Source organism: Eretmochelys imbricata, chromosome 7, assembly GCF_965152235.1.
Source record: "Eretmochelys imbricata isolate rEreImb1 chromosome 7, rEreImb1.hap1, whole genome shotgun sequence".
NCBI classification, from domain to species: Eukaryota; Metazoa; Chordata; order Testudines; family Cheloniidae; genus Eretmochelys; species Eretmochelys imbricata.
The window spans coordinates 91,000,065-91,016,248 of NC_135578.1; the positions used below are offsets into that span (position 1 = coordinate 91,000,065).

Here is a 16,184-nt window from a genome sequence, read left to right on the forward strand (position 1 = left end):
CCTTTATTTAAGTATAAATGAACTAACATTTCAGAACCAAAGAAATGTTGAACCAAAACCCAAAACTTCAAACTTTTCTCTTCTAATTTTTTTCAGATGGGGAGGTTTGTGGACACCCAGCATTTCCCTGAACCATCTGGCTTGCCTCTTCTTTACTTAACACTCATTCCCAGGCAGTTTTATCTTACACAAAAGATAAAAACACAAAAATAGTATATGGAGCTGGGTCCAGTGACTCAGTTAATTCAGATATGCCAAGAATGAGGCCATCAGGTATTGTTTATACAGGTGACAATGACATTCCCTGTGTTGATCCTGAGATTAGTTCCCTGCCACCAGATGTCTAGCACCTTTGTTATGAAGGGTTACTAGGGCTAATTAATCCAATTTTAATAGCTCTCTGAACTAGGTTTTTTATCTGCCTCATTTTCATTGGAGAGCTATGGACAGGTATGAATAATTTGCCCCTGGGCACTACAGCCTAGCATGCAAGGGAGTCCTGAGTTGGTAATGTGCCTGACTCTTGCGTGGGTGCATTACAAAGAAATGGATCCCATCACCCCTTCTCTTAGCACACCCAAGCAGAGACAGCTGCTAATTTGATGTAAGTAACCTACAACGAACATGCAAAACTATATCACTCCAATAGTGTGTGCTCCATGAGAATGTCTACAGGGCCCTTTCTCCAGGTACTGTTCTCCTCCTGGTTTACTGATCTTTTCATCCAGTATTGGATGAACTTAACAGAGAATGCAGGCTGCTGCCAAGCTACCTTTGCTTTTTGCTTCCAGTTTTTGCTGCTTGCAATGCATAAGCAATCAGAGGCTGTGCCAGATGGCTTACTGTGGTACCAGGCACAACTTCACCACACCAAGCTTCATCTCTCAGCAATTCACTTCTCATCGGATATAGTGCAGTGTCTGCATTGTATTGTATGTGCAGAGAGAGCACTCTTGTTAACAGATGAATGTGCTGTTTTACACAGAACCAAGATGTGGCTATTCATTACAGTGGCATATTTGTTCCAAGGAACTGTATCTTCAGAGAAACTCATAAGAATGAAGAGAGATCATGTGTATCCTGAAGCATATATGAACATTGTAAGTTATTCATTGGAATTAATTTAAAATGAATGGAATGCTGATAGCACAAAATTGTTTAGAATGGTCTGCATTAACAGGTGCAGGTGAGATGCACTTCGCTAACATTTCCCCTCTTCTCAAACACTTACTGTCATTCTGTTTTGCCAAATGTTCCTTCCTATCTACATATATAGGAGTCCAGCTTATGAGGGGTAGAAACTACAACAAGTTCTATTTTTCTTTACTAAAGTAGCATAGTAAAATTTCCCCTTTGAATATTTGATTGCTGCAGCAGCACCAGCCTTCCAGCTGAAAAGGGCAAGCACTGAGGGTTCTGGAACTACATACTTCCTCAGCCAAGATTTTTGGAAGTGATTTGTGATATTTGGATGTCTCCATTTTGGGGGGCGCCCAGCATCAGACATAGTAAAGGGGCTGATTTTCAAAAAGTGCTGAGCACTCACTCCCTGAAAATCAAGCCCCTTTAAATCACTAGTTTCTTTTAAAAATTTTTGATCCTACTGTCCTGCAGGGTAAATGCCACTAAAGAATGCTGAATCTCTGTAAAACAACCCTGTCTTCCAGCAGCAAATGTGGAACCTTAAAGCTCTGGGACAGTGGTGGTTTCAGAGCAATGAGCCAGCTCTGCTCACTTCCTGTGTGACCCTGGGCAAGTCACTGTGACATACCTGGGTCCAATCCTGGCTCAGGAACAGCTGTGTCACCCTTGCCATGCAACCTTGGGTGCCTTACAATGCCTTACTGAAGTAACTCCCACCTGGGCAGCTCACAAACAGCCTTCCAGCAGGCAAGCCACATGCTGAGTGTCTGTGTGTGACTGCAGTCTGCCAGCCACACTTGGATTACACGCTGGCTCTCACCAGCCTTGGTTATACTGCAGGGTGACCCCAACACACCCCCAGTCTTAGATTTCCCCCCAGAAATGTATGTCCCATACAGCCCAGCCCTCTTCTGGACAACACAAGTTACATTAGGTCCATTATTTCTTTAAAATAAATAATATGTGCACAACTTGCCATCCCAAATGTAGTTTCCTAGACACTTCAACTTAGAGACACTGGATTAGATAAAACAAGTTTATTAACTACAAAGAGAGATTTTTAAGTGAGTACAAGAAATGAGGCATAAGAGTCAGACATGATTAAGGAAAAATAAAGATAAGGCATTTTCTAATACCTAACTTAACAAACTATATCAGATTCAAGCAGTTTCTCACCATATATTTTCAGCAGTCTTTCTGATCAAACCCTGTAGATACAGACCCCTTCTCTGGTTCAGATTCAACATTTTCAGATGAGCACTAAGAGACAAAAATTCTATGTGGAAGGATTACCCTGCTGCCTTTTTCTCACCTGTTTCAGCTTCCTTTGTTTCCCTTCCTGTTTGATGACTCTGTTTATTGCTTACATGCAAATTAAGCAGAACACACATTCCTTTGTTTATGACAGACCTGTTTGCCAACCTCAGTTTGGGCAGGGCAGTGGGTTTTGGAAAATGCTGGAAGGGCATAATGAGTGGGGTCCCACAAGGATCATTCTGGGTCCAGTTCTGTTCAATATCTTCATCAATGATTTAGATAATGGCATAGAGAGTACACTTATACAGTTTGTGGATGCTACCAAGCTGGGAGGGGTTACAAGTGCTTTGGAGGATAGGATTAAAATTCAAAATGATCTGGACGACCCGGAGAAACGGGCTGAAGTAAATAGGATGAAATTCAATAAGGACAAATGCAAAGTACTCCATTTAGGAAGGAACAATCAGTTGCACACATACAAAATGGGAAATGACTGGGACTAGGAAAGAGTACTACAGAAAGGGATCTGGGGATCATATGGATCACAAGCTAAATATGATTCAACAGTGTAACGCTGTTGCAAAAAAAGTGAATATAATTCTGGGATGGATTAGCAGGAGTATTGTAAGCAAGACATGAGAAGTAATTCTTCCACGCTACTCTGCTCTGATTAGGCCTCAACTGGAGTATTGTGTTGAGTTCCAGGCACCACATTTCAGGAAGGATGTGGACAAACTGGAGAGAGTCCAGAGAAGAGCAACAAAAATTATTAAAGGTCTAGAAAACATAACCTATAAGATTGAAAAAAATGGCTTTGTTTAGTCTGGAAAAAAGAAGATTGAAAGGGGACATCATGGTTTTCAAGTACTGTACATAAAAAGGAGGAGAGAGAAAAATTGTTTTTCTTAACCTCTGAGGATAGCCCAAGAAGCAATGGCTTAAATTGCAGCAAGGGAGATTTAGCTTGGACATTAGAAAAAAGTTCCTAACTGTGAGGGTGGTTAAGCACTGGAATAAATTGCCTAGGGAGGTTGTGGAATCTCCATCATTGGAGACCTGTCAGGAATCATCTAAATAATTAGTCCTGCCACAAGTGCAGGAGGCTGGACTAGACAACCTCTCCAGGTCCCCTCTAGTTCTATGATTCTATGTGTTAATAAAGTCATATAGGAAAATCTTATAACTTCGCATACATTGTTGCCACACACATTTTATCAGGACAACAATGACCAGCAAATTGAGTTTTCAAATGATACCTTACAAGGTATACTTTGAACAAAGATTATTACAAAAATTTGTGAATACCGGGGTATATTTAGTCACTTAACCTTTCTGAGCCATCATGTAGCCTACTGTAAAATGGACATAACAGTATATTATGGGGCAGTTGTGAGGTTTGCTTAGTTCACAGGCAATTTTGAATTGAAAGTTAAGGTGGTTTCATAATATTTCTATTCTAAAAAGCTGGAAATTCAGTATCAGAAAAGTTCAAAAACTGACTTTAACACTACCTGAGATCATTCCTTTTTCCCTATTCCCTCCTACCCCCTGCTTACATTTCCAACTTATTCCACATGTCTTCTCTGGCACTCCCTAGCTGCATAGAGACCAATGAATCATCATCTCACCAAGCCTCAACACAGAGTCCATAGACCTAAGTTTTCTCCACCGCACCACATTTTACACTCTTAAAAATGTCAGCATTTTACATCTTAAATTTGTAATGATTTTACTATTCCTGCCCTTGAAAAGGGCTCCTTGCATGAGTGAATGTCAATATCTACCTATATTCAAATTTTGTAGTGTTAGTTGATTTCATTGGAGACAAAGAAAAGGGTTATGTAACTGGCACACCTATCAAAAAGGAGCCAACTTTAAGGGGTTTTAATCACAAAAATAACATTTCTTTTCAATTTCCTGCAAAAGTTCTCTGATCTACTGAAAGATTAACTTTCAGGGAATCTTTTGAGAATGTGATCAATGTTATTGTTGCAGTTGGAGTGGGACTTAGTATTATCTAGGTCATTCCTCACAGGTGTTTATTTAACCTGTTCTTAAAAACCTCCAATGATGGATGGAGATTCCACAACCTCCCTAGGTACAGTAATTTGTTCCAGTGTTTAACTACTCTTTTAGTTAGGAAGTTTTTCCTAATGTCTAACCTAAATCTCCCTGGCTGCAATTTTAGCCCATTGCTTCTTGTCCCGTACACTGCGGATAAGAACAATGTATCATTCTCCTTTTTATAATAACCTTTTACATACTTTAAGACTCAGTCTTCTCCCCTCCAGACTAAACAAACACATTTTTTTTAATCTTTCCATGTAGGTCATTGTTTCCTAGACTTTTAATATTTGTTGTTGCTTTCTCTAATTTATCCACATCTTTCCTAAAGTGTGGTACCCAGAACTGGACACAGTACTCCAACTGAGACCTTATCAGTGCTGAGTAGAGTGGGAGAATTACTTTTCATGTCTTTCTTACAACACTCCTGCTAAAACATTCCAGAATGTATTGTGGAGTATGAAAGAAAAGAGGGGTAGTTTGAGGGATGTGTCATTAAAATATGTCTTTTTTTTCTTTTTCTTTTGGACACTTAATAACTAAGGGACCAGATCCTCAGCTGGTCTAGTCCACAATGTTTTCTCATTACAGAGATCCTTCCATGTACATACTGTGTAGAAAATGGACACCCGTAAGCCATCTGAAGCAAAAGCATTTGTGTTTTCTTTTGCAGAGCGAGCTCATTACCTATAGAGGGTACCCCAGTGAGGAGTATGAAGTGGTGACAGAAGATGGCTATATCCTTAGCGTTAACAGAATCCCTTATGGAATAGAAAATCAGGGGAATACGGGTATGATTTATTTCTGTAAAGCAAGGAAGACTTAAGAGGACACATTTTGAAAAACAGGTGTCTAAATTGCTTTGCCAATCTGTATAAGTTTGGACTCAAGTCCTGCTTGCCTTAAGTGGGTAGTCACACTGAAGTTGATGGAAATGTTTTTGTGAGTAAGGTGAGCAGAATTTGATGCTAAATCAGTGGTATTAAACAATTTGTATAGAGGGGGTGCTGAAAGCCATTGCGCTCCTGGTTCCAGCACCCATGTGCTAATGGTCTGTTTTTGAAAATTTGGCCTTGAATGAACTGAAGCTTGTGCTCTGATCATAAGCGATTTGGCATTTGATCAGTAGAAGTTTAAAAAAAAAATGTAATCTACCCCAAACACCCACTGTCAGGAGAGCCCAGTTTCTTCCTTGGATCTCATGGTTTGTGTTGTGGTTGCTTTTGTTCACAGCTGTTTAACCTCAGTGATGAATTAACATTTTGAATAAAGAAGGCCTTTATTAAATATTTCATGCCTTTACTACTTAAATTAAGGTATTTAGAAGCTCATTTCTCAGTTCCGCCAGAATGTCTTCAGTAAAACCAGGGAGACTAGACTTTACATTCTGGTATTTCTAAGATAAACAGCAAATCTACTTTTTAAAAGTCCAGGCATTCATTATATCGCAGAACAAATTGAAAAAGGGATACACACTTTAAAAAAAAATCCATAGGAGTCTGACTTTAATCCAGCGCAGGACTGGGAATCACAGTTTTGAGTACTGGATAGGATTATCATTGTATTACCATATTAATCAAGCAGCTCAGTAAAGTGTGTTTTTTTTCTTTCAGCTGTAAAGCCTGCTGTGTTTCTCCAACATGGATTACTAGGAGATGCTAGCAACTGGGTCACAAACCTGGCCAATAACAGCCTGGGCTTCATACTAGCAGATGCTGGCTATGACGTTTGGATGGGAAACAGCAGAGGGAACACCTGGTCTAGAAGACACCTGAATCTTTCTATTGAGCAAGATGAGTTCTGGTCTTTCAGGTAGACTGAATTATTGAGCACTGTTGGAAATAGTATTTGGAGGGACTTGGGATATTGATAATGGGATATTGAAATCTTTCATTTTTATCTGTCTGTTCATCTATCTAGATTTTTATAAAGCACCCATCACTGTGGTGTCAGAGTGAATCTAGGTCATTGGTTTAAACTCAATGCAGGTTGACAATGAGTAAAAATTGTTGACATCTGCTGGCTTAGAAGCTGGTGCTGGATCATGAGCTGGCTGTGATCTGTCCACACTGTAAAAATATTACCATAACTGGCACTAATTGGAGTCCTCGTTGGCCTATCAGACACTGCCGTGGTTCAACAACGGGCTCATGGAAGACTGTACTGCCTGTGTCCACACTGTATCTTCCCTGAAGACAAACAGAAAACTTTAAAGTTAATACGGAGATATACCTATCTCATAGAACTGGAAGGGACCTTGAAAGGTCATTGAGCCTAGTCCCCTGCCTTCACAGCAGGACCAAGTACGGTCCCTTATTTTTGCCCCAGATCCCTAAATGGCCTCCTCAAGGATTGAACTCACAACCCTGGGTTTAGCAGGCCAATGCTCAAACCACTGAGCTATCCTTCCCTCAAACTTCAATCACTAGGGCTTCCAATGCACTTTTATTTTAATGATTGTTTGAAGACTAGACTGTAGTGGTACATTATATGATCCTGTGTCACAATGGAAATGGTTCCATTGCTGTGTAATTAATTCTTCCTTCTACATAAGAAGATTAGGCATTGGTTTGATCCTAAGATCACTCAAATTAAAAGGAGTCTGTCCATTTACTTCAATGGGGTCTGGATCAATCCCTCGGGTATGAGCAGAAAGCACCTCGGAAATTAGTGAACTGTCTCTTTTACACTAAGCGCCACAAAGACCTAGGACTCTCAAAAGTAGAACTACTCACAAAACAGTTTGTTTTTTCTCATCTGACAAACCTAGATTTCCCTTATCCAGTGCTAACTCACCTGGGATTTAATTTATGCATGCATGTTTTGCATCCTTTCTCTCTGCAGTTTTGATGAGATGGCGAAGTTTGACCTTCCAGCAGTGCTAAACTTTATTATGCAGAAAACTGGACAAGAGCAGTTGTATTATGTTGGCTATTCACAGGGTGCCACTATGGGTACGTAATGTTACAAGGAATGCAGACTGATGTGTTATGGATAGGGCCCTACCAAATTCATGGCCATGAAAAACAAATCACGGACCATGAAATCTGATCTCCCCCATGAAATCTGGTCATTTGTGTGCTTTTACTCTCTACTATAAAAATTTCATGTGGGAGACCAGCTTTTCTCAAATTCGGGGTCCTGACCCAAAATGGAGTTGCAGGGCGTCACAAAGTTATTTCAGGGGGGTCATGGTATTGCCACCCTTACTTCTGCTTCCTTTGGAGTCAGGATCCCTACAATTACAACACCATGAAATTTCAGGTTTAAATGGCTGAAATCATGAAATTGGTGATTTAAAAAAATCCTATGACCATGAAATTGACCAAAATGGACCTTGAATTTGGTAGGGCTCTAGTTATGGAATCATGTCTGCACTGCTATACAGTAGTGAAGACTGTGTTTGGATCTCTCTGACTCCTTTTATGAGTGACCTAAAATTCAGATGTAAAAACACCTCCTAAACTGACAGTTGTAAAATGTAGGCAACTTTAATGAATCCAATTTTTATTTATATGAAAGATAACAAAACAGAATGGGCCAAATGCATTCCTGCTGTAACTCCAATGATTTTGACTTACACTGGAGTTTAAAATGGCGCAATTCATGGGTTAAGGGGTTTGGAATCTAACTGGGGGATCAGGGCTTAAGATAAGGCAAGCAAAATATCGAGATGGCCGCACACAGAGGGGTTGGGTTTAGTGGAGGATAAAAACAAAGGCAATATGATGAGGTAGTTGTTTGGGAGAGTAATGCATGTATCTTCAGAGCTAAATAGTATATATACTTGGGATGAATTTTTGGAGAAGTAGTGGAGATAGGGTATCAGTGTAGGAGGAGTATGTAAGATAATAGTTTTCAAGCCTGTAGGACAGGGAGGATAGTGGAGTTTCAAATGAACTCTAGGATGAACACTTATTTCAGTAATCATCCTGCAGTTTCAGACTTACAGGCAATCCTATAGCTATTCAAATATTGATTGGAGTAGGATAAATACTGATATTTTAGTTTATGAAAGTTGCTCTAGTTAACTTTTCTCTTGAATTTTCTCAGCTTTCATTACATTTTCAACAATGCCCCAGCTGGCTAAAAGAATCAAACTGTATTTTGCCTTAGCCCCTGTAACTACAGTTAAATATGCCAGAAGCCCTGCAATAAAACTCCTGTATCTTCCTGAAAAGTTTCTCAGGGTATGTGGTACTTCTACTCAAAATATTTGATCATCTAAATATTTATTTGACTTTTAGAATGGACGAACTGAAAACATATATTTAACTAGAAATTTATGGGTCTGTTCATGTCTGTGGTTAAAGATGTTCAGCTCTGCCCTACAACACTGGGTGAATTAATTGACTTCCTTACGTCTTTCACTTACTTATGTCCAGAAATACAAAAGGAGAATATTTCATTCCACAAAGTTAAGTTCATGACTTAAAAAAAACATACTTACCTATATTTTCTGTAACTCCAGAAGAATTGCTGTGGCTCCAGTCCTACAGACACTAAATCACATGCATAAGTGTTACGCAAGTGTGAGTAATCCCATTGATGTCAGTGGGGCTACTTATTCGTGCAAAACTGCTCGTGTGCATAAGTATTTGCAGGTTCAGGAGCAAAAGCAGAACTGGAGTTAACTTGAAAGTGAGTCTATCATTAAACAGGCAAAAAAATCTGAAGCACATTGATTGGGCAATGCCTGTGCTATACCTGTTTGAAGGATAAACAAACAACTTACTTCCCACATGTCCCCCCTCCCCCCCCCCAAGCAGTATGTAGCCAGCAGGGAGGAAAAATAGGTGTGTAATCAATAAGGAAGGGGAGGAAATAAAAAGGGGGAAATAGAGTATAACGGATGGGGGGGGTTGAAAAAAGAAAAATGCATAGAACAATTCAGTAAGTGAGCAATACCTTTGTGTTTTTACAGGTCTTGCTTGGCAGAAGGGAATTATTTCACCAAAGTGAATGGCTGAGAAAGCTAGTTGTTTCCTTTTGTGGCCGCAGCATTTTTGCTAAGCTTTGTGGAAATGTCTTCTTCGTTCTGGGAGGCTACAATGTGAATAACATAAATATGGTATGTACAACCCAGCTGGCTGAGTTGTGTGGGGAGATTTCTAGCCCCTGTGTTTGTATTCATTTTTAACTTGAAACTCTGTGGCCTGAATCTTGAAGTCCTTAGTCAGGGCCAAATCACATCCTTCCATGGAAAAGTCCACAGGAATGGTTTGAGAGATAGGAAAACCTTCAGAGGGCTATGTGCCTGTGCTGGAGGAGAGCTTTGCTCTACCTGTCAGAAATTCAGGCAGTTCAGTCCCCAGAATCCACAGATGTCCCAAGACTCACAAGTGTTTAGGGAAATAAGAGGTTTCAGAGTAACAGCCGTGTTAGTCTGTATTCGCAAAAAGAAAAGGAGTCCTTGTGGCACCTTAGAGACTAACCAATTTATTTGAGCATGAGCTTTCGTGAGCTGTAGCTCACGAAAGCTCATGCTCAAATAAATTGGTTAGTCTCTAAGGTGCCACAAGGACTCCTTTTCTTTTTAGGGAAATAAGCTGGCTGCTGCCTATGGAACTGTAGTTTATAACTGGGGTTTCACAGTGCACTGGGTCACCCAGAAGAGGTTATTAAGCCTCAGGCTGCACCCCATTTTCAGCAGATTCCCTCTAAGGTTGGAAGGGAGAGAGGAACAATGCTTGGTAGCAAACCCAGCCCCCTCATCTAACTCCTCAACACTGCAGAGGTCTCTCCAAGGGTCCAAGAATGAAAGACATGCATGAACAGGGAAATTGACACTTGGAGGATCCCTTTTTCGTGCAATTCTAGGCAAAACAATCTGCCCCTCAAGTTTTTACTTGCACTTTTTTCAAGCAAAATCCCCTTTGATTTTTGAATTAGAGTTTTGCTGAATTATGGAATGTGTAACAGCTTCTTAAAGACGTGACTCGGGATGTGGCTGTATATGTTTATAGTAGTTAACACGTTCCTGGACCATCAAGGGCTCCCCCTCATATCCCAAATCCTAGCTATTAATCCCTACAAGTGTGAACTAAATAAATACTCTGTAGTCTCTTGGATAAATCTCCTGCCTTATCAAAATGGTTGACTTCATATCCTTTGAGACTATAACTCCGTTAAAAATTCTGCACAATGTTTTTCGGTATCCAGTGTGGTGCCACATTTGAAGTACTTGGTAAAGCCTGATCCTGCCACCCTTACTCTTATGGAGTACCTTACTCCATGAGTAGTCCCACTGCTATCACCAGAAGTACTCTGGTGAAAAGATACTACTCTGTGAGAAAGGGGTGGAACTGGTCCCTCACTGAATGTTTTCTTTCAGAGTCGTGTTAATGTATATGTAGCCCGAGCCCCAGCAGGAACATCTGTGCAAAATATAATCCACTGGAGCCAGGTACTGTTCAGCTTTTAGGCCGCAAAGTAGGTACTAAGCACTGAATGTTATACAAATTGGGTATATTTAATATTCTCAAATGAAGTTACAGCTAATGGGTTGGAAACTCGCCTAATTTGTGGTTTACAACTGAAATCTCAACAAAAACAGTACTTTTTATTGACATTTAAACAACAGGTATTGAAATTCCTCCAGGAAAGACGAGCACATTTGGAAATCCGAGGGAAGGGTAATGCGCCACGTAGGCTTACTAATATATATACGGTACAGCAAACGAAAAGGCTCAGGTTCTTATTTTAATTAATTACTCCTTATAACAGCTCTTATTACATCCTTTTTTCTATACAACCTATCAATTCAGAGGCAGTATTAGAACTACAGATGATAATTTTTCTAGTCAGTAGGTTTACTATTTTGCCTTGTGTGATAGCATATTCTAGGAAAAGGAAATCTTGTATGACCAGGTGGATGAATTTTTGGTGTTGTGGTCAGTATAAGATAAGACATTCTTATACTAAGATAAGTACTCTGCCAATACTGCAGGATGGGGGACAGAGAAGGAAACACTTCCAAGTACCGTGCACTTGCAAATATGCATATGCAGCCATTGCAACCACAAACACTTGAACAGGAGGGAAAATACCAAAGAAACGCACCACAGCAGCACTTCAGAAAGAGGAACCACACAAAAATGAGGAGGCTAATTAAACAGATATTAAAAGGAACCGTCACAAGAGTGAAATCCCTGCAAGCTGCATGGAAACTTTTTAAAAACACCACAATAAAGGCTCAAACTAAATGTATCCTCCTTATTTAAAAACAAACAAACAATGAGAGGACGAAAAAGTGCCACGATGGCTAAGCAGAGTAAAAGAGGCAGCTAGAGACAAAAAGACATCTTTTAAAAATTGGACATCAAATCCTACTGAGGAAAATAGAAATGAACATAACCTCTGGCAAGTCAAGTGTGCAAGTATAATTAAGCAGTCCAAAAAAGAATTTAAAGAACAACTCGGCAAAAGACACAAAAACTAACAGCAACATTTTTTAAAGTCCATCAGGAGCAAGAAGCCTGCCAAACAATCAGTGGGGCCACTGAACGATTAAGGTGCTAAAGGAGCACTCAAGAAAGACAAGGCCATTGCAGAGAAGCTAAATAAAATCTTTCAATCAGTCTTCACTGCAGAGGATATCAGGGAGCTTCCCACACCAGCCATTTTTTTAGGTGACAAATCTGAGGAACTGTAACAGATTGAGATGTTAAAATTAAAAACTGATCAATTAAATAGTAATAAATCACCAGAACCAGATGGTATTCACCCAAGAGTTTGGAAGGAATTCAAATATGAAATTGCACAACTACTAACTGTGGTATGTGACCTACTGCTTAAATCAGCCTCTGTTCCAGATGACTGGAGGATAGCTAATATAATGCCAATTTTTTAAAAAGACTCCAGAGGCAATCCTGGCAATTACAGGCCAGTGAACCTAAATTCGGTACCAGGCAAATTGGTTGAAACTATAATATATAACAGAACTATCAGACACACAGATGAACACGATTTGTTGGGGAAGAGTCAACAAGGCTTTTGTAAAGGGAAATCATGCCTCACCAATCTATTAGAATTCTTTGTGTTGCAACAAGCAAGTGGACAAAGGTGATCCAGTGCATATAGTGTACGTGGACTTTCAGAAAGCCTTTGACAAAGTCCCACACCAAAGGTCTTAAGTAAAGTAGGCAGTCATGGGATAAGAGGAAAGGTCCTTTCATGAATCCATAACCGGTTAAAAGACACAAACAAACTGTAAGAATAAATTGTCACTTTTCACAATGGAGAGAAGTAAATAGCAAGGTCCCCCAAGGATCTATACTGGGACGAGTGCTGTTCAGTATATTCATAAGTGATTTGGAAAAAGGAGTAAACAGAGTGAGGTGGCAAAGTTTGCAGATATAAAATTACTCAAGATAGTTAAATCCAAAGCAGACTGCAAAGTGTTACAAAAGGGAGGCAAAATAGATATTTTGGATGTGTGAACATTTGGGAAATTTGTCCTGATTATACTTTTTATTAGAGCTGTTGATTAATCACAGTTAACTCATGTGATTAACTCAAGAAAATTAATTGTGATTAATTGCAGTTTCAATTGCATTGTTAATAATAGAATCCCAATTGAAATTTAGTAAATATTTTTGATGTTTTTCTACACTTTCAAATATATTGATTTCAATTGCAACACAGAATACAAAGTGTACGGTGCTCACTTTACGTTATTATTTTTGTTACAAATGTTTGCACTGTAAAAATGATAAAAGAGAGTATTTTTCAATTCATCTCATACAACCACCATAGTGCAATCTCTGCATCGTGAAAGTGCAACTTACAAATGTAGGGGTTTTTTTTGTTGTTGTTAAATAACTGCACTAAAAAAACAAAACATTTTAAAACTTTAGAGCTCACAAGTCCACACAGTCCTACTTCTTGTTCAGCGAATTGCTAAAACAAACAAGTTTGTTTACATTTACGGGACACAATGCTGCCCGCTTCTTATTTACAATGTCACCTGAAAGTGAGAACAGGTGTTCGCATGCACTTTTGTAGACAGCATTGCAAGGTATTTACATGCCAGATATGCTAAACATTCATATGCCCCTTCATTCTTCAGCCACCATTCCAGAGGACATGCTTCCATGCTGATGGCACTCGCTAAAAAAAAATTGCGTTAATTAAATTTGTGACTCAACTGCTTGGGGGAGAATTGTATGTCTCCAGCTGTTTTACCCACATTGTGCCATATATTTCGTGTTATAACAGTCTTGGCTGATGACCCAGCACATGTTGTTCGTTTTAAGAACACTTTCACTGGAGATTTGAAAAAACACACAAAAAAGGTACCAATGTGAGATTTTGAAAGATAGGTACAGCACTTGAACCAGTTTAAGAATCTGAAGTGCCTTCCAAAATCTGAGAGGGACGAAGTGCGGAGCATGCTTTCAGAAGTCTTAAAAGAGCAACACTCTGATGCAGAAACTACAGACCCAAACCACCAAAAAGGAAATCAACCTTTTGCTGGTGGCTTTTGACTCAGATGATGAAAATGAATATGCGTTGGTCCACACTTGTTTGGATTGTTATCGAGCAGAACCTGTCGTCAGCATGGACCCTTGTCCTCTGGAAGAGTGGTTGAAGAATGAAGGGACATATGAATCTTTAGCGCATCTGCCATGTAAATATCTTGCAATGCTGGCTACAACAGTGCCATAAGAACGCCTGTTCTCGCTTTCAGATGACATTGTAAATAAGAAGCGGGCAGCATTATCTTCTGCAAATGTAAACAAACTTGCTTGTCTGAACAATTGGCTGAACAAGAAGTAGGACTGAATGGAGTTGTAGGCTCTAAAGTTTTACATTGTTTTATTTTTGAATGCGGTTATATTTTGTACATAATTATACATTTGTAATTTCAACTTTCATGATGATGAGATTGCACTACTGTACTTGTATTAGGTGAATTGAAAAATACTATTTCTTTAGTTTTTTACAGTGCAAATATTTGATAATGAAATGAAAATATTCATAAAAATATTTCATAAAAATGAAAAACAAATATCAAGTGAGCACTGTACACTTGGTGTTCTGTGTTGTAATTGAAATAATATATTTGAAAATGTAGAAAACATCCAAAAATATTTAAATAAATGGTATTCTATTATTAACAGCGTGATTAATAGCGATTTTTTAAATTGCTTGACAGTCATACTTTTTATGTGTGTACTTTTTATGTGTGACCTGTATCTCTTTAAAGAAATAGATACAGATTCATAGCTTCCAAAGCCAGAGGATCCATTGTGGTCATCTAGTCTGACCTCCTGTATAACATGGGCCATAGAATTTCCCCAAATAATTCCTTTTTAACTAGATCATATATTTTAATCTTTTATAGAGGCTCAAGGGGGAAAAAATGATTTCATTCTATACTAGTGTCTGTCCACCAGTTGGCAAATATGACAGGTGCTGTAATTTGGTGTCCCAAGCCCAGTTAGTTGTTATTGCTATTTATTATTTTATATTGCTATTAATTATTTGTATTACCAAAGTGCCTAGGAGCCCTACTCATGGACCAGGACCCCATTGTGCTAACAAGGTTACCAACTGTTGGTAATTTCTTGGAAACTGACAGCAACACCTATCCACTTGTCTCTGAAACCTCTAACTAATTTAGTGTAGGCCTCCACATAGCCTTGAAATGGGATTAAGTGTAATTGCTGTCAACATAGTGTAAGGTGGAATCCAACCAAAGTCTTTGAGGTGAAAGATTTCATGACTTACTTTTTATCCCCTGATCAATTGATTTGTATATTAGAATTGTAACTTTTTATCTTTCGTGCTTTTCATATTAGATACTTAATTCAGGGGAATTCCAAGCTTATAACTGGCGCAGTCAAACCAAGAATATGGCGAAATTTGGTCAGGTAGGATTACGATTTTTTTTTTGCTTAACAGTGCCATCATCTTTGGAAAAATAAAACAATTGGGAAGAGAGCCCAGGAGTGGGGGGAGTAAGGGGTATTTTTCTTCCTGGTTTTGATTGCGGAGCAGCTTCTCTCATTATTTACTGAATGGATGTGTATAAAATTTGCTGTGACCTCACAGACTTTTATTTCTACACTATTCACTATTTTCCAGGCCACCCCTCCTTTATACAAGATAAAAGATATGACAGTGCCAACTGCAATATGGACTGGTGGACAAGACTTGCTTGCAGACTTAAAGGATGTTAATATTTTACTTCCTCAAATTATTAATCTTGTTCATTACAAAAACATTCCTGAATGGGCACATCTGGATTTCTTCTGGGGGCTGGATGCACCGCTGCGCCTGTACAGTGAAATCATTGACCTAATGGAGAAGCATCCATAAACCACATACAGTAGACATGCTTTAGGTTAATGATGGCTTCCTCTGATGAAGCTAGTTTTCTCTGTGTAAGAGAAGAACCTATTTTCCTTTTTATAAAAAAGTTAACCCTTCTACTGACTCCATTACTTACTATGATTGGCTGTATTTTCACTACTTTTGTTGTTGTCATATTTTCTATCCTGCTGCTGATTTTCGGTAACTACAGCATCATTTCAGGAAACAAAGCTACATTTCTCAAAAAGAAAAGGAGGACTCGTGGCACCTTAGAGACTAACAAATTTATTTGAGCATAAGCTTTCGTGAGCTACAGCTCACTTCATTGGATGCATGCAGTGGAAAATACAGTGGGGAGATTTATATACACAGAGAACATGAAACAATGGGTGTTACACACT

General features: G+C 39.0%; 1 protein-coding gene across 1 annotated transcript; it reads left to right on the forward strand.

Annotated features, from left to right (window-relative positions):
• The first annotated feature begins 959 nt into the window (after positions 1 to 959).
• LOC144267481 (lipase member M-like) lies at positions 960 to 15,789 on the forward strand. The gene is made up of 9 exons (XM_077821487.1): positions 960 to 1,100; positions 5,138 to 5,255; positions 6,078 to 6,276; positions 7,309 to 7,418; positions 8,518 to 8,654; positions 9,389 to 9,535; positions 10,799 to 10,870; positions 15,270 to 15,341; positions 15,556 to 15,789. The coding sequence occupies exons 1-9, from the start codon at positions 993 to 995 to the stop codon at positions 15,787 to 15,789; spliced, it is 1,197 nt and encodes a 398-aa protein (XP_077677613.1). The 5' UTR covers positions 960 to 992.
• The last annotated feature ends 395 nt before the right edge of the window (positions 15,790 to 16,184 follow it).

What these genes read in the sequence shown, in the direction of transcription:
- LOC144267481 (XM_077821487.1), top strand. Translation starts at nt 993, where the DNA reads ATGTGGCTATTCATTACAGTGGCATATTTGTTCCAAGGAACTGTATCT. An exon ending in TTCACAGGGTGCCACTATGG is followed by an intron (nt 7,419 to 8,517) that starts GTACGTAATGTT and finishes GAATTTTCTCAG; the next exon opens with CTTTCATTACATTTTCAACA. An exon ending in ATATGGCGAAATTTGGTCAG is followed by an intron (nt 15,342 to 15,555) that starts GTAGGATTACGA and finishes ACTATTTTCCAG; the next exon opens with GCCACCCCTCCTTTATACAA.